Here is a 21,776-nt window from a genome sequence, read left to right as displayed (position 1 = left end):
TATTTTTTTATTTTTCCGTGGACATAGCCGTGTGAGAGCTTGTTTTTTGCAGGACAATTTATTTTTTAATGGCACCATTTTGGAATACATATAATTTATTGATTAACTGTTATTAACTTTTTTGGGTGGGTAATGGAAAAAAAACAGACATTTTGCAATTCTTTTATGCGTCCTAAATGGGGTACATTACCGTGTGGTATAAATAATATAATAACTTTATTTTGCTGGTCGTCACAATTACTACATTTATATAGTTTTTTTACATTTTACTACTTTTGCACAATAAAAACGTTTTTTTTTATAGAAGTATTAGTTTTTATGTTGCCATATTCTAAGAGCTATAACTTTTTTAAATTTTTCCACCGTTGAAACTGTATGAGGGTTTATTTTTTGCTGGATGACTTGTAGTCTTTGTTGGTACAATTTTGGTGTGTATACAAATTTTTGATCTCTTTTTATTGCATTTTTTAGAAAAGGCAGGATGAACAGAACAGAAATTCAGACACCGCAGTAAAGATGCATGCCTAATCTTTCTCCTCACATAGGAGAGGTGCAGCGTCCCAGCGAGTTAACCTTGAGTGATTTCGCAGAAGAGGAACTGGCTTATCTGAGTTCCAGAAGCACCTCAGACTTCCTTACATTCTCTGTTAAACAACGGGAGTATAGTTTATTCTTGACAGGACTGACTAGAAAGAAAACGCTATACTCCCAACAGAGGTGCTTTGAGCAGGGAGACAAAAACTGGCTTTTATTGTCATATCTAGCTAGAGACGACATAATAGCAAATCTGATAATGGAGATTACATCCCCTACAGGTATGCTAGTGAGAGACCCCTTGGCCATTAATCAGACATTTGCCCAATTTTATACGGAATTATACTCCTCCAAGGTGACATACTCTGTGGCCAATCTGGAGGAATATCTAAGTGCCATTAACTTCCCTTTTCTGAATGCGGAGAATACTAACTTTTTAGAGGATGAACGAACTTTGGAGGAGGTTACGGAAGCCATTAGCTCTTTCCAAAATAGGAAAACCCTGGGTTTAGATGGCCTTTCCATTGAGTGGTATATATTACACGTGGAACTGATTGCTACAAAACTTTTTGTTCAGTTTCAGTCTCTGGACAGAGAGACGACTTTGCCTCCCTCTATGAGAGAGGTCCTCATAGTGTTGATACCTAAGCCCCGTAAAGATCCGAGGAATTGTGGATCCTATAGACCCATCTCCCTTCTTAACTGTGATGTTAAAATCCTAGCCAAAATACTAGCGCTGCGGTTACAGAAGGTGATATCTCATGTTGTTCACCGAGATCAATATGGGTTTATTACGGGTAAAGCCACTGATCTTAATCTAAGGAGATTATTCATGAACCTCTTTGCTACTTCTCACTCTCCTGGCTCCCAAATTGTCACCTCTCTAGACCTAGGTATTCGACTCGGTAGAATGGCCATACCTGTGGTTGGTGTTGCGCAGGTTTGGGTTTGGCGACCGATTTTATCCAAGGGGTGCTCTCTTATATTCACAGCCCATAGCGAGTGTCAAATCCAATTGTCATATCTCCCCCGCATTTTCTCTAGCCAGAGGAACTAGACAAAGCTGCCATTTGTCACCTTCCCTATTTGCATTAGCGATTGAACCCCTTGCTCTGGCCATAAGGCATTCCCCAGATATAGAGGGATATGATGTTGGAGGAAGAGAAGAAAATATTTTGTTGTTCGCTGATGATATTCTTGTTTTTCTTAATGACCCTAACCAATCCCTGCAAGCCTTGCTTCTACTATTTGATACATTTTCACTGTTTTCTGGTCTACGAGTTAATTGGTCCAAGTCCTGAAAAATAGCGGTCGATGTGGGAGCCAGTGGTACCACTCTTCCTGCACCCCTATAATGGGCGTATTACATACCTTGGTATAGTAATTAGTACGGTGCAGCCAAGGGAGAACCGATAATGGAATAGAGTGGAAACTCTGCTCCAGAATCACCCAAGGTTTAAAGGCCACATGTCTGCACCAATCAACTACCCGAGCAAGGTGAGATGCAATGTAATAAGTGCGGACGTCAGGGAGTGCTAGCCCTCCCGATGTCCTGGATCGACACAACAGTGTGCGGGAGAGTCGCGGAGCCTTACCATTCCAAACAAACGCAATCTGAAGAGAATTGACCGTTTTAAAGAACTGTATCGGGATAGCTATGGGAAGGGTCTGAAATAGATATAGTAGTCTGGGAAGTGCATTCATTTTGAAGATGGTACAGCGACCCATCCATGTAAAGGTGCCTTTGGACCATCTGGCGCAGTCCGCCTTGAGTTCAGCAAGGAGTGGAGGAAACTTCAATTGAAAGAGCTCTCTCAAATCTGCTGATAAGCGAACCCCAAGATATTTCAGAACTGACGGAGTCCATTTAAAACTGAAAGATTGTTTCAGGGCCGTGGTAAGATGGGGCGGGAGAGAAACATTCAGAGCTTCTGATTTAGAAAAGTTAATTTTAAAGTTGGATAAACTTGAAAAGCGCTGGAATTCCCGCATGGGATTAGGAAGGGAGACGGTTGGATTGGTCAGGAAAAAAGCAGATAGTCCGCGTAAGCAGCCACCTTGTTAGCTGAGATATTCGTTTCTAGTCCCATCACATCCGGATTCGCACGAATATGGCGGAGAAAGGGCTCCAGTGTCAGTACAAAGATCAAAGGTGATAGGGGACATCCCTGTCTGGTGCCATTGTGTATGGAAAACTCCTCTGAAAGAAGTCCATTCACTCGAACTCGAGCGGATGGGCATGAGTACAGGGACATTATCCAACCCATCATATGGGATCCAAGACCAAGATGTGAAAGGGTTTCTTCCATAAAGGTCCAGTTGACTCTATCAAACGCTTTTTCCGCGTCCGTAGATAAAAGCATTAGGGGTACATTGGAGACTTTTGCCTTGTTAATAAGTTTGATGGCTCTAGTTGTATTATCACGTGCCTCTCTACCTGCCATAAACCCTCGGACGAAGGCATCAGCCGAAACGCGCGTCGGGACTGGCGTCTCCCCCATGTTGGTCATATGAATCCGGGTACGTAATACTACTTTCTTTCTCATGCATCTGGCTATCTGTTGGTAATAGGATCCAGATCTTTGACTTTCACCTGCATTTGCCTTAGCTACACCATAGTGTGCTACCAATTACACTTACGGCTTACACTCTATAACATTTGCTAACTGTGTTTCTCATATGTGAATGACTTCATCCATGTGTATTGGCCACATATATTTGATTACACTGTTTATAACCCCCATATAATGGTGCTTTCAACCTGAAGATCTTTTCCTGCGCCATTTACTTATGCTGTGTTACGTATAGCCAAATGCATTCAAGACTGTCTAAATTACAACAGTATTAATCCCGGTCTTGCTACTCATTCTTTACATCATGTGTTACCATTAATATTTGTATACCACATGGGCTGACGCCAACTATACACTGTATGACTCATTTTTTAATTGTCCTGTTTTTTGTATCTGTTAATAAAGAAGTTTTTTCTATCACATATTACCTTGAGCGTACTTGACCTCTTTTCTCTATAGGTTTCTCTGCCATAAACCCTGCCTGGTCTGTGTGTACAACACCTCCAATCAGTGGCGCAAGCCGAACCGCCAAAATCTTGGCAAACAGTTTGATATCCGTATTGAGGAGGGATATTGGTCTGTAGCTAGCACATTGCGTAGGGTCTTTACCAATCTTGGGGATCACCGCAATATGAGCCCTAAGAGCATCGGGAGGAATGGGGGAAGAGGCAGAATAGGAATTGAAAGAGGCTAAGAAATGCGGTCCTAGTGCCGTCATAAATTTTTTATAATATTGGATTGTAAATCCATCTGGGCCAGGTGCTTTGCCTATTCGGGAATGTTTTAGAGCGTATGAGAGTTCTTGCGTAGTAAGTGGTTCTTCCAGGCTAGTAATATTATCTTCTGATAGGGCGGGTAGACCAGAGTCTGCGATGTAAGTAGAGATATTAGACCTGAATTCACGGGATGCTACAGAAGGATTAGTGGAGTCCGTATTATAAAGAGCAGCGTAGAAGTCCTGGAATGCAGAAGCTATATCCAACGGCAATCGGACCCGTGTTTGTGAGGGGGATACAATAGAAGGTATATAATTCTGGGTTTGTTGAATACGCAAGGCTCTAGCCAAAGATTTGCTACTTTTGTTGCCATACTCATAATAGTGACGTTTGCATTTAGAGAGCGTAGCTTTGACTCGGGCCATCAGCAAGGTACGAAGTTCCTCTTTTTTGCGGAGGAGGGCAATCCTACATTCCGGGTCACGAGAACGTTTGTGTGAGATCTCAAGGAGCTCAATCTCTGGCAACAAGCGGACAGTGGCCACCGCCCGTTCCCTCTTCAAGCGGGCTCCATGTTTGATAAACATACCCCATATCACGCATTTATGAGCCTCCCAAATAATGCGAGGATTGGTGGTCTCAGTGACATTAGTCGCGAAATAGTCAGCTATGGAGCGCTGAATATCTGCAATAACAACTGAATCCGAAAGAAGCGTTGGATGTAGGAGCCGCCATGTATCCACTAATTGGTGTTAATGAAAGGATTTCAGAATGAGGCGAAGATGTGTCATCGAGAAGGATGAAGACCCATCGGATGTGTCTAGAGTGGGATCTAGCACTACATTGAAGTCCCCTCCCAGAACAATGGTACCCTCCCCAAACTCCTCCAGAGCGTTCAAAAAGCCAATAAGGGCTGTGCCTTGACCGGAGTTGGGCAGATGAAATGAAGCAAAGGTGTATACTTGAGAGTCAATAGCTCCTTTGATCAAGAGCATCCGTCCCAATTCATCACTGCGAGACCCCTTGAATTCCCAAGGGAGAGATCTGGAGATCAAAATACTTGTCCCCCTGGACTTCGTGTCATGCGAAAAACTATGGTATGCATTGGGGAACCATTCGTTAGAGAGTTTGAAAGGTTTTTGCTGGCATAGGTGAGTCTCTTGAATGAACGCCACCTGTATATGCTTACCTTTCAGCAGATTGAAAAATATGGATCGCTTTCCAGGGCTGTGTAAACCCTTGACATTCAGTGAGCCTATTCTCAAGTCCATTTGTGTATGTTGCGCCATGTCTGCCCTGGGGTGTGGTGGAGGGGGGAGAGGGAGGAAGAAGGGAGGAACGATAAGTGGACAGGTAAGGACAAGAAAGAAAGAGACTGAGACGAAACACAAGAAAGAGGCCCAAAGGCCGACTCCTAGAAGGTACAAAAACCTGTAAAGGAAGGTTGTTAGATTTGTGGGGACCTGGAAAACCACGGGGGGGGGGGGGGAGCCCCGGACCGCAAACATAATCATCAAACAGTAAACCATTTCTTCCATCGCCTACCTAGAGGGAGGCGACGGAGGCACAAACATTTATAGAACCGACGTCCACCTCTCAGTTTCTAATATACCAAGGCAAGTTAATAGAAATCCTGTGCTAAAAGCCATGACCGCTTATGATCAACATATAGAGTTGCCGCACCCATCCGGGTAAGTATTAAAGGCTGCCGTAACCACATATCAGACAGAAATCCATCCTCATAGTTGTTATGGGGGTCTAAAAAATGGCATGTAACAGGTGTATACCTGGCAGATGCAGTATCGCAGTACGCATATAAGAATCCCCCTATACCATAGCGCATTCAGCTGTCTAGTATATCAATCCACTGAAAGGGAGGGAATGAGGGAGGTAGCAGTAGGCTAGGTGCCTCATGAGCTGCAGGTGATAACACGCCCTATAATCCTCCTCGGACACTACCCATATTTATGTCGGTCTATACTTGACACTTAAACTAATTCGGTACAATCAGCCCGCATTTCCAGAGGGCTAGGTAGCTAATTGTGGTAGCCACTATATTTATACAGGAAACATGGGTATCTTATGGAAAAGCTGAACAAAAACATTTAGCTGCAATAGAACCTTGTTAGAAACAGGGAAGGCATTAATAGAACAAAATAACATTTGGCGACAATGAGTCCCTTAGACGACACTGCTGCAGGCGGCCTTGCAAAAAAAATAATAATAAGTAAAAGGATATCGGCGTGTATGTCCTCTTTTTAGGCCTCAGGCGGGACCCGGCGGGAGAGGTCGATTAGCGGAAGATGTGGTGCTCCCAGGATGGACCTGCTGAGAAAAGGCTGGCTGGATCTGTTGGGGCGACGGCGTTGAGGTTGTTCAATTCTTTCCAGTGCTAACCAGTCCGGAACTGGGAAAGGATCGATCTGAAGAAAACGAAATAGGCCCTCAAGATCCGAGGAGTGGCGCAGGAGGTAGAAGCCAGAGTTATTCTTGACGACAACATGGAACGGGTGTCCCCATCTATAAGTGGCGCCTGCAGACTTGATCTTTTCAAGCAGAGGATGTAGAAGCCGTCTCCTATAGAGTGTCCGTGGTGAGACATCAGGGTATATAGTAACCGTACTCCCTTCAACTGATACCGGACCATGTGACCAAGCACCCCGAATAATTGCATCTTTGTCGGTATAGTAGTGTAGGCGACATAGTACGTCACGAGGAGAAGACAAATCGAGCGGACCTGGGCGCGCAACTCTGAATACGGTCCAAAAGGAAAGTCGCTTCTGGTGGTCGGTTAGTGAGCTTGTTGAATATGATAGAAACTCTGGTTGCCAGCTCGTCTCGTGGGCCGAGGTCTTGAAGGCCCTTCAGGCACACATTGTTTCTGCGTCCTCTGTTCTCCTGATCATCCAACTGAAGCGCCAAGGATTGTAAATGTGTTCTGGTGCCAGTGGCAGCTCTTTCCAAAGCAGTTACTCTGGAGTCAATAGCAGACACAGTATGTTCAGTTGTAAGAGCCCTAGAGTCTATTCTGTCCACTTCCTGATGCAGGTCAGCTATATCTTGCTGATGTGCCTGCTCAACCCTGGTCACCAGAGTGTCAAGGTCCTGCCGGGTGGGGAGGGCTTGTATCATCTCCCTCAGTAATTGTAGGTCAGCGTGTAAGCCGGATGGCCCAGCCTGTATTTCAGGGGCACATGTGTGTGGTAAAATGGCGGGCGATTCACCCACTGAGGACATGTTGAGGGGAGAAACAGAGCTTACCGCTTCCTGGGTGCTGCAGCAGGGAGGCACGGTATCGGCAGTCGTGCCAGCATGTGCCGACTTCAGTAGGGGAGCAGGAGGAAGGGAAGCCGACATTTCTGTGGCCGGATGTGGTGGCAATGCGTCCGCATTGCTGCCCATGGGTCCGCGGCCGTTTGTGAGGAGGAGAGGAAGCGATCCATGCTTTTGCAGCGGCCAGAGGAACGAGGTACGGACCGGGAGGTTCCAGGGCAAGTTCCCCTACGTTTTCCTGGCATCGCCTGCCGGGTTTACCCGGGATAAATTGTTGATATTCAGCTGCTGGTGGGGAGCTCCCCAAGAATGCGTGCTCACGGCTCCATAGCTAAGCCACGCCCCCAGCATACTACAAATTTAGGCCCTGTCTACATTGTTACTTCCCTACGTTCAGGTAAGCTCCCGACGTACAAACGTCTATAGGGCTCCATTAGCCCGATGGAAGCCAAAGATTCACATTAGTGAAGGATGAAAAAGCAGTAGTAGACTTTTTTTTTTTTAACCCGCTGGATCCTCTAAAAATAAATGTATACCGCTCAGTTTACGTTTTTTTTAACATGGGGTCAATGGGTCTATGCATCACACGCCTCTGTTAAATGCATGCATTGGGAAGCCCCAATAACGTAACTGTCTATTTATGGACAATTGTCACTGGAGCTTTCTGATGCAGCAGAGGCCGTCCTGTCTCCCCATGATGTAACACAATGTCTGCTCTGTGGGGTTTAATGGGATCTAAACAGAGAACCCCATACCCATGGTCACCACATATACTAACCCGCACGGCGGCCTTATCCTGCGATGGAAAAAAACGTTACATAATTGGTATCGCTGCATCCGTAACTACCCAAACTATACAACTATCATGTTATTTATCCTGCACAGTAAACGGCTCTGGCAGAGACTAATAGGCTTCAGTAGATGGCAGACCTAGAAGCCATTGTTAGGAATAGGGTTGTGGCGATACCAGAATTTGGACTTCGATACTGATACTTCGTGTAGTATTGCGATACTCGATATGAAAACGATACTTTTGCCGACAGTAATAATAATTAAAAAAAAGTTCTTCCATTTTCTCATGTGAGGCGCGTGGTGTGATGAATTTTCAACCTCCACGTGCCTCACATTAATAGTAATTAACCCCATCATGTTCCTCAGTCACAATGGACAACTTTGGGTTAATGTGTGAGGTACATGATGGGGTTAATTACTATTAATGGAGGTTCAAAATTCATAATACCTCGTGCCTCACATTAATAAGTGAAAGAAAGCCGTTTTTATTTTATTTTATAACAGCGTATACATCATAAATGACGCTATAAATTTATTACGGTTATGACGATACCGAATATCTGTATATCTTATGTATTGAGACTTATTTTAATGTTTATTGTAAAAAAAAAAAAATGTTTATTTTTTAACATTACTTTATTTTATTTTTTTTACTTTTAAACTTTAATGTACTGGCATATATCTATATGCCAGTACATTATCCTGTGTACGGGTGGTACGCACGCAGTTGTTAGGGCATACCTCAGTATGCCCTAACAACAGGAAATATGGTTAGTCAGCCCCGGGTTCCTTCAATGGACCCTGGGCTGTCTCTCCATATATTCTATGTCCCTCAATCGTGTCACAGGGATTACCTGTGACGTGATCCAAAGGGCATCTCCCCATTCTCATTTACCCCTTGAATGCTGCGGTCAGCTTTGATCGCAGCATTCAAGGGGAATAACGACGGAGATGGGAGATTTCTCTGATCTCCGCCCCGGGGATGTGGCTGTGGAATGCAACCATTGCCCTGCTCCTGACAAGAAGTGTGTGCGCGCGGTCAGCATAAGGTGATACAGCCGGCGCTGCACTAATGAGCGGCGGCGCACACCCGCCATGTTCTGTCTTCAGTGCCGGCGCTCATTAGTGCAGCGCTGGTCGCATTACATCATGCTGACCGTGCGCACTTGTCAGGACTCAGGAGCGAGGCAATGGTTGTCTTACACAGCCGCAGCCCGGCTCGGACTACATTCATGTGTTACAATGCTAAGATGTGCGGCCGCACAGCTTAGTATCGAAATACATGAAATAACAGTATCGAACCGTTTGAGGGTGCACGGTATAGAAACAGTATCGACGTTTCGATGCATCGTGCAACCCTAGTTAGGACTCTAGTTGCCATAGCAATTATCGGCACCGCAGGGGGGTAATGAGCTGCAAACCACTTAGATGTCATGGTCGCATCTAAGGGGTTAAACATCTGGGATCGGAGCTAACTCCAATCCCAGCTGTTACAGCAGACTGTCAGGTGTAATATACAGCTGACACCCGCTGGCGATGGTGCGTGCTGAAATAGATAGATGCCACAGCTCAACCGCATGAATAAAGGTGGCTGAGTTACTAACCTGAAAGGAAGATTATTGTTTATACATATGATTATTATGGATATGTCTGTTCTTTGTAGGTTTATGTTTTGCATGGTGTGTTTATGCCAACATAGAAAACAGAATTTGCAGGGATTAATGTTATACACTGGTCTATGAATACTCAATTGGCAGTGAAATGTTATATCTTGGTGAACAACATTATTTTTATGTGTCGATAGAGAAAGGGACATATTAGAATTTCAGTAGCATGTCTGTGGTTATTCAGTCATCTATTAATACATCCTACTGCTACAAAAGAGGGGTGGTCTAGGAGGAACCAGCTGACTGGCAGAGGAGAGGGAGGAGGATGCTGGACAACAGGTGGTCGTAAGACATTCCGCTCACAGCAAACATGTCACCCATCTATGTGCAGAGGTCTGCTCTCTTGTGCTGTCTGCATATTCAGCTGATCCTTGACACCAGCTCAGCGTGCCCATAGCGACAACCAGTCATGGCTGTCAGACATGAGCTTGGCAAAACAATCAGGAGGATAGCGCGTCTCTTTTTCTGGTTCCCAAAATCACTGAAAATCACCAGGGGTAGGAAGCTAAAGCTTCTATGGAGAGCTGCTGGTAAGATGAATTGATCACTTTGTATTTCTAATGTAGGCGGTATATAAATGCTATACACTGATGTCACCTTTGTTGCTTTTTATACCATTTTTTTTCTCACTTTTCAGTAAAGCTGTACTGCTTGTGTGTCATGCACTAGAGGCAATGAAAGGGTTAGGCTATTGCTGGTGTGATGTGGGCCTGCAGAACAGTGCATTGCAGAGACATGCACACAATGGAAATGACATTTCTGCACTGGCTCCGCGTCTGCTATAGATAGCATGGATTAATGGCTCACGACTGCTGCCGCTAATTCGCATCCTGTCTGCCACCTCCAGAATGACCGGTGAATGCTGCATGGTTAGTTATACCTCTGTATACATGTATCACTGCAGATTACCAGATAAAACATACATCAGGTTTCTGCAATGTATATTATTACTACACTATAGATACAGATGATCCATCTTTTTATTCATATATCCTTATAATAAAAACTCACATATGCATCAAGCTGCAATAGGATGAATTAGGACTCCACAGACCTCATTGTAGGGTCATCAGTCCAGAGCCGTTGCAGCAATAATGGCCATAGAAATGGGGTTTGAAGGTTAAATGCAATTTTCACAGATCAGGCAATTCCATGAGCCTTAGGTCACCTTGTTGAAATAAAAGAATGCTATGATCAAACGTTCATTATTATATATTTGTAGCAAAAATTGGTGTTTCTCATTGATGTTTGTTTATTTTTTTGCCTTTTTTACCAGTAAATATTTTAGTAGTTCTGTTCGTAGTATGAAAATATATGAGTTCTTATGTCTTCTACCTTGGAATCTGGTTTCAACTCAAATCTTGCTGTGCTATTGCTGCCATATTTAAACATTCTGCACCCAATGTAAATTGTGAGACGGTAAACGTATCCAGGTGTGTCACTCCTTTCACTACATAGCTTTTTGAGCTTCAGGATGGCAAAATCTAGTTTATCAGATTAACTACACCTTGAAGTTCTGAGGAGTGACTTGGGTGTAGCCACAAAGTACATAATAACTTCTGTTCAAATGTATTTAGTCAATTTCTATCTATTTCAAAATTCTCTCTCTAGGCACAGGGGCACCTTGCCTAGCTTGTCCTTGGTACATGGTATATGAGATCTTGATTGATTTGTATTTTGCTGCATGTTTTGTATACAAGTAGATCTGAAGGGGCTGATGATATATTTTAAGCAATGTATGCAGAATTGGAAATATTTTGCTGTAAAGTGGGCAGTGTTTCGGGGGAGTAGGGGTTTGGCTATCATTAAAAGGTGACATCGTCTGGTATTTTCACTGCTATTTTAAAGGGTTGTCTGGTTAAGAAACCTTTTTTCAGATACCCTATTTGGGCATTTTGAGTTAATAGAGGGGAGTTCCTGATACCGTACCTCCATCAGCCAGAGTGAAGCTGGAGTGTATATCTCTCTATTTCTCTCTTTGGAGGACCAAGCACGCCCATGTATTCCAGTTCATTGTTTTCAGTTTGTTACCGTGGAGGGACCCCAAATGTTTCCACTCCTGCATCAAAGAACAAGTTGCAATGGGTTTACCATCTACATTGTAAAAATGACAGGTATTCTTTTTTTTTTTTTTAAACGATAGTCTAGACATAAGGATCGGAGAAAACATTTTTGACACTGGGAACTTTATCTGATTTTGAGATGCTTTTTTTTTTTCTTCCATTAACAGTCTGTGCGTCTTGATTGACCCCCTTGCTGATCTTATATCATTTAGTGTGACCAATGTGTGTCAAACTATCCTATTTGTTACATATGATATTATTATTATTATTATTATTGTTTAATCAAGTACTGTAATATCACATACACGTATGTAACAAACTATGGCGGAAATGCTTTTTTCTATGCAATCCGCCATTTCAAAAAATTCATACATATTAAATGGCAACTATACGTACCCCGAAATGATACCTATAAATCCTCAACTCATCGCACAAAAATCAAGCCCTCAAATAACAACTTAGTCATAACAAAAAGTTGGAGGATTGCAATTACGCAAAAACTGCTTGGTCCTTAAGGCGTTAACTTTAAGACCACATTATACACATTTTACACTTTTCGTAACATCAGGAGCAGTCAACTTTTGCAACTCATATTCAAAATATACACACTTAAACTTATATGTAATGAACAAATTTCAACGAGGTACACATGTCACACGTTCTCGTGATCGCTATGGGTCCCAGTGGTCGGATGTGCAGCGATCATACATTTATTACTTATTCTGTGGTATGAAAGTCATGATTCTCAAATCCGCTCTTTCCTCAACCTCGAGTCAACAAAAATGCTAGTACATGCCCTCATTGTCTCCCTCCTAGACTATTGCAACATCTTTTACTGTGGCCCCCTCTCTAAAGGACCTTTTACACCTGCCGATAGTCGGCCGGTGCAGCGAGCGCTTATCAATGAGACATGGTTGATCGGTTCTCATTTGCTTATGTAACAAGGAGCTATGTATGGGGGCGAGCGGTCGTTACTCTGATCGCTCATCCACATACGTTATTATCATGTCGGCAGTGCGTCTCCGTGTTTACACAGGGAGATGTGCTGCCGACAACGATAATATTTGACTATATCTAAAATGATACGATCAGCAGATGATCGAGCATTTGCTCGTTCATCTGCTGATCGCTGCCCTGTTTACACAGGGCAATTATCGTCAACGAGCGTTCTATGAATGCTTCTCTGCCCGATAATCACTCAGTGTAAAAGGGCCTTTACACTGTTTCATCTCTCCAATCTATCCACAACTCTGCTGTTAGGTTAATCCACCTCCCCTTTTGTCACTGCTGCCTCTTCCCTCTGCCAGTCCCTTCACTGGCTAGCTATTTCCCAGTAAATTCAGTTTAAAATATTAAAGGGGTTGTCCTGTCCCAAAAAATGTATGGCCTACCCTCAGGATAGGCCATTAATTTATGATCGGTCGGAGTCCATCACCCCCGCCGATCAGTTGCTTTGAAGGGGCTGCAGCGCTCTTACTAGTGCTGCTTCGCCCTTCATTTCCTTTACTGCTCACATTGTGAATCCCCAACACACTTGTAGCGGCGGATCACAGTAATACAGACTTCTCCCATTCACTTCAATGGGAGAAGACTGTAATACTGTGAACCGCTGCTACAAGTTTGTCGATTCACAGTGTGAGCAGTATAGGAAATTAAGTGGAAGCAGCGCTCCTACGAGTGTTGTGGTCCCTACAAAACAGCTGATCGATGGAGTTCCGGGAGTTGGAACCCGACCAATTTTAGATATTGATTACCTAACCTGAGGATAGGACATACATTTTTGGGTACTGGATGAGCCCTTTAAAGGGAATGTGTTGCCAGAAAAACATGTTGTTTTTTTTTTAATTAAACATTTAGTGTGTAGGTGATTAAACATTGTTCAAATTTTTTTAATTTTTTTCACGAGTCAGGAAATATTATAAATTAGATTCTAATTTATAATATTTTCCATTGCTGGTCACTAGATGGAGCTATTCCCAAAATTGCAGCATTGCAAAATTGGGTAAAAAGCCCTCGCTCTAGTGAGCTCTCAGCATCCCCCCCTCCTTTATCCTGGCTAGTGCCGGGATAAACGAGGGGTTTGAACGGTCTATCCTCCTACACTGTGTGTCGCCATTTTTTGAGCTAACACACAGTGTAGTAGGTTTACATACAGTAGTAAACGTACACAAACACGAACATACATAGAAATCTCTTACCTGCTCCTGCCGCCGCGGCTCCCTCCGGCCCGTCCGCGCCGTCTGCTGCCGCTGGTCCAAGTGCACAAGTCCGGAAGCCGCGACCGGAAGTAGTAATCTTACTGTCCGGCCGCGACTTCCGGTCCACAGGAAAAAGGCGCCGGACGGCGCCAATTTCAAATTGGACTGTATGGGAGAGGCGCATGCGCAGTTCCCACACAGACGGAGTACACAGAAGTGGATGGGACGGGAGCCGTTCGCAGTCCCTATGGGACTGTGGCTGCCGTATTCCATGTCTGTATGTGTCGTTAATCGACACATACAGAAATGGAACAAAAAATGGCAGCCCCCATAGGGAAGAAAAAGTGTAAAAATAAGAAAAAGTAAAACACAAACACACAAATAAATATAAACGTTTTTAATAAAGCACTAACATCTTTAACATATGAAATTTTTTTGGGTGATGACACTGTTCCTTTAACCATGACATACAAGGCCGTCCACAACCTGTCCCCCCCAATAGATCTCTGCCCTAATATACCTCCCCACATGTAATCTCTGGTCTTCATAAGACATTCTGCTTTTCTTTCCTCTTGTGATCTACTCACATCATCGTCTCCCAAGATTTCACTTTTGCATCCCAAATACTGTGGAACTCTCTGCCCCAACACATCAGACTCCCTCCCACCATCTAAACCTTTAAAAGTAACCTGAACACCTAGCTCTTCAGAGAAACATAACATACAGTGGATATAAAAAGTCTACACACCCCTGTTAAAATGCCAGGTCATGTCAAAAAATCAGTACAAGATGAATAATTTCAGAGCTTTTTCAACCTTTAGTGTGACCCTTAATCTATACAATTCCATTGAAAAACAAACTGAAATCATTTAGAGGGGGGAAATAAAAACAACAAAACTACAATAATGTGGCTGCATAAGTGTGAATACCCTCTTATAATTGGGGATGTGGCTGTGTTCAGAATTAGCCAATCACATTTAAACTCATGTTAAACTCATGTTAAATATTAGTCAGTACACCTCTGCCATTATTTAAAGTGATTCTGTTAAAGTTCAGCTGTTCTATTAGGATTTTCCTGACATTTTCTTTGTAGCATGTGACAGCAAAAACCATGGTCCGTAAGGAGCTTACAACACATCAAAGGGATCTGATTGTTGAAAGGCATCAGTCAGGAGAAGGGTACCAAAGAATTTCCAAGGAATTAGATATACCATGGAACACAGTGAAGACTGTCATCAAGAAGTGGATTACATGTGGCACAACAGTGACATTACCAAGAACTGAACATCCCTCAAAACTTGATGAAAAGACAAGACGAAAATTGGTCCGGGAGGCAACCAAGAAACCTACAGCAACATTAAAGGAGCTGCAGGACTTTCTGGCAGGTACAAGTTGTGTAGTGCATGCGACAACAATCTCCCGTATTCTTCATATGTCTGGGCTGTGGGGTATGATGGCAAGACGAAAGCCTTTTCGTTCAAAGAAAAACATCCAAGCCCGGCTATGTTTTGCAAAGACCTACATCAAGTCTGCCAAAAGCATGTGGGAAAACGTATTATAGTCTGATGAGATGAAGGTTGAACTTTTTGGCCATAATTCGAACAGGTATCTTTGGCGCAAAGCTAACACTATACCCACAGTGAAGCGTGGTGGAGGCAGCATTATGCTTTGGGGCTGTTTTTCGGCAGCTGGAACTGGGGCTTTAGTCAAGGTAGAGGGAATTACAAACTGTTCCAAATATCAGTCAATATTGGCACAAAACCTGCAGGCCTCTGCTAAAAAGCTGAAGATGAAGAGGAATTTCACCTTTCAGCACAATGACCCAAAGCTTACCTCCAAATCAACAAAAGAATAGCTTCACCAGAAGAAGATAAAAGTTTTGGAATGGCCCAGCCAGAGCCCAGACCTGAATCCCATTGAAAATCTGTGGGGTGACCTGAAGAGGGCTGTACACAGGAGATGCCCTCGCAATCTGACAGATTTGGAGTGCTTTTGCAAGGAAAAGTGGGCAACAATTGCCAAGTCAAGATGTGCCATTCTTATAGACTTCTACCCAAAAAGACTGAATGTTGTCATAAAGTCAAATGCTAATTCAACATAGTATTAGTTTAAGGGTGTGCATATTTAAGCAACCAAATTTTTTTTGTTCTTTATTTAAAAATTTTCCACCCTAAAAGATTTCAGTTTTTCAATAAAATTGTACAGATTATAGGTGACATTAAAGGTGGGAAAAGTTCTGAAATGAATAATCTTGGACTGATTTTGTAACATGACAAAAACCTGGCATTTTAACAGGGGTGTGTAAACTTTTTATATCCACTGTACATTAACCCTGCTGCCACTACTCTTCTGGATTAACAGCTTCTATCCTTACCTACTATCTCCTTCCCATGTAGATTGTAAGCCCTCGCAGGCAAGGTCCTCTGTCCTGCTTTACCAGTCTATCATTTATTGCATTTAGGTTTATTGTACCTGTTGTTTTTATTGTTGCATGTCATGTACTCAAGAATCTTTTTTCATATGTGCAGTGCTCCGGAATTAATGGCGCTTTAAAATAAATAATAATTATTTACAGACAAGCAGGTTAAGATTTACAGGTCAACATATTACTTTGGATATGAATCATGAATACCGAAATGACAACAGGAAATCTGCATATTCTCAGCATTGAAAAGATGAAACTTCCACTAAGTAAATAAATTTATCCGGGGAAAAATGAACGAATAAGAGCAGGATAGATATGGAATGGAGAGAACAATGACACAGCATCATCAGGATAACACTAGGAGTCCCAGGTATTTTCATATTTGTCCTGAGAATCGTAAAGAATACTATCGAGTTTATTATTATTTATTTTCCAGTCCAGTTTATTTTTGGCTAACTGGTGATGAACAGTAGGGGATTTCAGTAATCACACTAGCAATTTTTGGAACCAAAAAGACAAACATTATAAGCTTCTAGAAGTGAAATATGTCATAATGTGCAACGATAAGAAATCTACTGCACAACACAGCAATAAATACACAGAGCTATACTCACGATCATACGTGACAGCCACTGTCTTGTCGTAACATTTACAGAAATGACTAATAAATCAGGTTTTGTTGCGTCATATTTATAGAGAGATCTTCATGATATTTGTCACATAACTATGAAGGAAACTGTCTCATCACAGTGAGTTGTCAATAACAGGACCTGTATCACCACATTGTGCTATTCTGTCTGCCATATTGTATCAATGTTTGGGGGATGACTGCATGCACAGAAGCCATATTCTGACTTTCGACACTCTCTTCTGATGATCAGAGGATGATTATCAGACAAGAGCGGCTTTTTTTTATTTATTTTTTTATCTCATACAGTCCTAGCCAAAAGTTTTGAGACAGACACAAATTTTGGTTTTCACAAAGGGCCTGTTCACATCAGTGTTAGGTTCCGTCAGACCTTTCCGTCAAGGGAACCCATCAACGGAAAGCATACAGAAACCATAGCTTTCTGTTAGCATTACCATTGATTTCAATAGTAATGTTTCTGTTACTAATGGTCTCTGTTTGTCTCCGTTCCGTAAGGTTTCTATTCTTTTGAAGGAATCAATAGCACAGTCGATTGCGCTATTGTTTCCCTAAAAAAAAACGGACACCTTTCGGAACAAAGACAAGTGCAAACCATTAGCAACGGAAGCATTACCGATATTTACTGAAATCAATGGTAATGCTAACATAAAGCTATGGTTTACACTGCCTTTTTGTTGATGGGTTCCCTTCATGGAAAGTTCTGACGAAACCCATCAACGGAACCTAACGCTAATGTGAACAGGCCCAAAGTTTGCTGCTTCACTTTTTAAAGTGACAATTTGCATCAACTCTGTTATGAAGAGTGATCAGATTAATTGCAATTTACTGCAAACTCCCTGCCATAAAAACGAGCTTAAAACCCCATTTCCACTGCATTTCAGCCCTGACACAAAATGAATTTTTACTTTTTGAGATACAGCTTCTCTGTATCTTGAATACAGAGCAGCTGTATAGTTCACTAAGACCTGAAACCTTCAGTCCCACGGACTGACGGGTTCAGTGTCAGCGAATCCACTTGTAATCTATCATATCTAAGTTATGAACTTAGATGTGATGGATAACAGGTGAATCCTGCATGTCCGAGACACGCAGGACCCGCTGACACTGAACCCGTCAGTCCCGTGGACCTGACGGGTACAAGATTCAGCATAAGGTACAGCTGCTCTGTATACAGAATACAAAACAGCTGTATTTCAAAAAGTTACAATATTATTATTATTTTTTAAATAATTATAATGTTGCACCAAAAACACTGGCATTTTTATTTAAAAAAAAATCGCTTTAAAATTTTTTACATAGCTGTTAATGAGGACAAGGCAGCAGCTGCTATCACTCTGTCATGCTGATTGAATTATAGGAGAAGACTTGTTGCTTTAAAAGGGAGATGGTGCTTGAAATTATTGTCTTCTTCTGTTAACCATGGTTGCCTCAAAGCAAACATGCGTAGTCATCATTGCTTTGCATTAAAAGGGCTTTTCAGGCAAGATTGCCGCTTGTAAGATTGCCCCTAAATCAACCATTTATCGGATAATCAAGAACTTCAAGGAAAACTTCAGGGCACCCAAGAAGGTCTAGAAAGGGCCAGGACCAGCTCCTAAAGAGGTTTCAGCTATAGATCGGTTTAACACCAGTGCAGAGCTTGCTCAGGAATGGCAGCAGGCAGGTGTCAGTGCATCTGCACGCACAGTGAGGTGAAGGTTTTTGGAGGCTGGCCTGGTGTCAAGAAAGGCAGCAGAGAAGCCACTTCTCTCCAAGAAAACCATCAAGGACAGACTGACATTCTGAAGGACGTACAGGGATTGGACTGCAGAGGACTATGGTAAAGTTATGCTTTCTCTGATGAAGCCCCTTCAGACTGTTTGGACATCTGGAAGAAGAAAAGGTGAGCGCTAAGCCAACAGTAAAGCATTCTGAGACCATTCATGTGTGGGGTTGCTTTTCATCTCAGGGAGTGGGCTCACTCATAATTTTTCCTAAGAACACTTCCATGAATAAAGAATGTTATCTAAACATCCTCCAAGAACAACTTCTCCCAACAATCCAGGAGCAATTTGGTGATGAACAATGCTGTTCCTGGCATGATGGAGCACCATGTCACAAGGCAAAAGTGATAACTAAGTGGCTCGTTGAACAATACATTAAAATTTTGGGTCCGTGGCAAGGAAACTCCACATATCTCAATCCCGCTGTGAACCTGTGGTCAATCCTCAAAAAGCAGGTGGACAACAAAAACACAGAAATAGTGATAAACTCCAAGCACTGATTACGGAAGAATAGGTTGCCATCAGTCAGGATTTGGCCCAGAAGCGGATATCCAGCATGCCAGGTCGAATTGCAGAAGTCTTGAAAGAGAAGGGTCAACACTGTAAATATTAAGTCTGTGCCTAAACTTGATGTATTTGTCAATAAAAGTTTAAAAACTTATAAAATGTTTATAGTTGTACTTCAGTAGCCATAGAAACATCCGATGAAATGTCTTATTCAGACAAGCGCATAACTCGGCTGTGCTGCATGTATTTCTATGGGGCTATCCACACGGCTGTTGTTTTAATGGACCATGTGAAGGGCCCGTGAAAAAATAGGACATGTCCTATCTTTGTCAGTTTTCACGGATCTCTCAATAGACTCAAGTCTATGAAGTATCCGTGAAAACTGTTTCCGCACGGGTGCAAATCGGCCGTGAAAAACTGCCGTTTTTCACGGCCGATTTCGCACATATATTCTTCTGAAAATAGCCTGGACACGCAGGTTCTGCTGACCCAATGATGCATGTTTATTATGGTGGCGTTTGGTAATATAGCTGTGAACCACTCCCTAATCTATATGTCCAGCTTTAGTAACAGAACCTGAAGTGTCCCCTGGCAATGAGTGGTCCAGTTATTAAGTATAGTTATCCCACGTCCATTAGATCACAGTCTAGGGCATATATATTGTCACTGTTCATCACAGGGGGAAAATACAGGACAATGCCTATTACATTGCCTATCCTCTTTAATTTCAAAAACATAGCGTCAGTGGGGGTCTGTGGGTATCAATGGGCATTAGAATGGGAAAAAAGGATTATAGCAGTGGTAAAAAAAAGACATTCTATCCACTACAAACCCACTTTGTAATGCTGTGTGTGGTGTGGGATTAGAATAGAAGGATTAGTAAATATCGGAATAAACCGTACCAAACTAGTTTTTCAGCTAAAAGGCAGTCAAGAAATATTTGTAGGTGTATGCTGTAGATATGACAGTTTTAAAGAGATAATTTTGTTCTTAAGGATTTGCTGAGTAGCGCAAATTCAAGAATAGACACAACCCTCAGATTACTGGAGGTGTTGTAAACTGAAAATTCAATTTCCTGGTTCCTTGATCTAGATGAACTGTGCTACGCAAATCCTGTCTAGACCTGCAAAATAAACATGAATTGCTTTGCTTTGAGATTCGCCTTGAAACTGGTTCCTATGATCTCTGTTCTGTAAATCCACCTTTTAATGCTCTAATATTTTCTTTAACCCCTTAACGCACCAGGACGCACTGGTACGTCCTGCATTGAAGTGCTTTAAGGCACCAGGGCGTACCGGTGCGTCCTGGCTAAAAACTGTCACCCTGTCAAAGGACAAGGTGACAGAACTGTGCCGTCAACTGTTTATGACAGTTGATCGGCACAGTAAGACGGCAGGGGACCATTCACAGCGGTCCCCTGCCGTCGATCGCTGTGATTGGTCAGTCAAAGCAGACTGACCAATCACAGCTCCATGACGTAGTGTATGTGATGGCGCTGGCTCAGAAGCTGAGCCAGCGCTATTACCGCCAGGTATCAGCTGTGCAACAACCCGCTGTAACGACCAGGACCGGAGCTAGGCTCCGATCCGGCCGATTAACCCCTTCGATGCATCGAGCAACGCGATCGATGCATCGAAGTGACATGTAGCCGGTCGGCAACCACGATGGTTGCCACGGGTGCGGTTGTCAGCTGTTTGTCACAGCTGACATCGTGCCCTAACGGCCAGGACCGGAGCTAGGCTCCGATCCGGCCGATTAACCCCTTAGATGCAGTTTTGGCTGCATCTAAGGGATTAGATCGTACCCTATGGTTGCTAATGACAAACATCGGCACCCGCGGGTGTTCCGATGGTTGCTATGGCAACCGTAGCCTAACAATCGCTTCCTAGTACGGAAGCCTATTAGGCCCTGCCGGGAGGCGAAGCCTAATAGGCTTGCTGTCAGTGAATAGCTGACAGCTCTAATGCACTGCACTATGTAGGTAGTGCAGTGTATTAGAATAGCGATCAGGGCTTCATGCCTTCAAGTTCCCTAGTGGGACAAAAAAAAAGCTAAAACAAGTTAATAAAAATATTGTAAAAAAGTTAAAATAAATGTCATGTTAAAAAACACTATAACAGCCTTTTATAACCACATATGGGGTATTGCCGGACTCGGGAGAAATTGCTTTACAATTGTTGGGGCGCTTTTTCTCCTTTATTCCTTGTGAAAATGAAAACAATTCAACATTTTAGTGGAAAGAATGTAGATTTTCATTTTCACTGCATAATCCCAATAATTCAGCAAAAAAACTGTGGGGTCAAAATGCTCACTATACCGCTAGATAAATTCCACGAGGGGTATAGTTTCCCAAATGGGGTCACTTTTGCCGGGTTTCCACTATTTTGGCCCCTCAGTGGCTTTGCAAATGTGACATGGGGCCGCAAACCATTCCAGCAAAACTTGAGCTCCAAAAGTCAAATGGCGCTCCGTCATTTCTAACTTCCGCCATGTGTCCAAACAGCAGTTTATTACCACATATGGGGTATTGCTGTGCTCAGAAGAGTTTGCTTTACAAATATTGGGGTGTTTTTTCTCCTTTGTTGTAAAAATGAAAAAATCTGAGCTAAAACTACA

At 42.8% G+C, this 21,776-nt stretch overlaps 1 protein-coding gene across 4 annotated transcripts in view; it reads left to right on the top strand.

Annotated features, from left to right (window-relative positions):
* Nucleotides 1–21,776, top strand: part of RASSF3 (Ras association domain family member 3) — a 197,475-nt gene that overhangs the window by 34,440 nt on the left and 141,259 nt on the right. The window contains exon 1 of one of the 4 annotated variants that reach the window (XM_075856899.1): nt 9,810–10,085. The exons of 2 other annotated variants lie outside the window; for them this stretch is intronic. In XM_075856899.1, coding sequence (XP_075713014.1) covers nt 9,965–10,085 — 121 coding nt within the window. In that variant the 5' untranslated portion in view covers nt 9,810–9,964. Of the gene's footprint in view, nt 1–9,809; nt 10,086–10,331; nt 10,425–21,776 lie in introns of those variants that run through there. One more of the 4 variants, XM_075856900.1, reaches the window with a different exon arrangement.

Source organism: Rhinoderma darwinii, chromosome 3 (assembly GCF_050947455.1).
Source record: "Rhinoderma darwinii isolate aRhiDar2 chromosome 3, aRhiDar2.hap1, whole genome shotgun sequence".
Classification (NCBI taxonomy): domain Eukaryota; kingdom Metazoa; phylum Chordata; class Amphibia; order Anura; family Rhinodermatidae; genus Rhinoderma; species Rhinoderma darwinii.
This window is presented reverse-complemented; position numbering and strand designations above follow the sequence as displayed.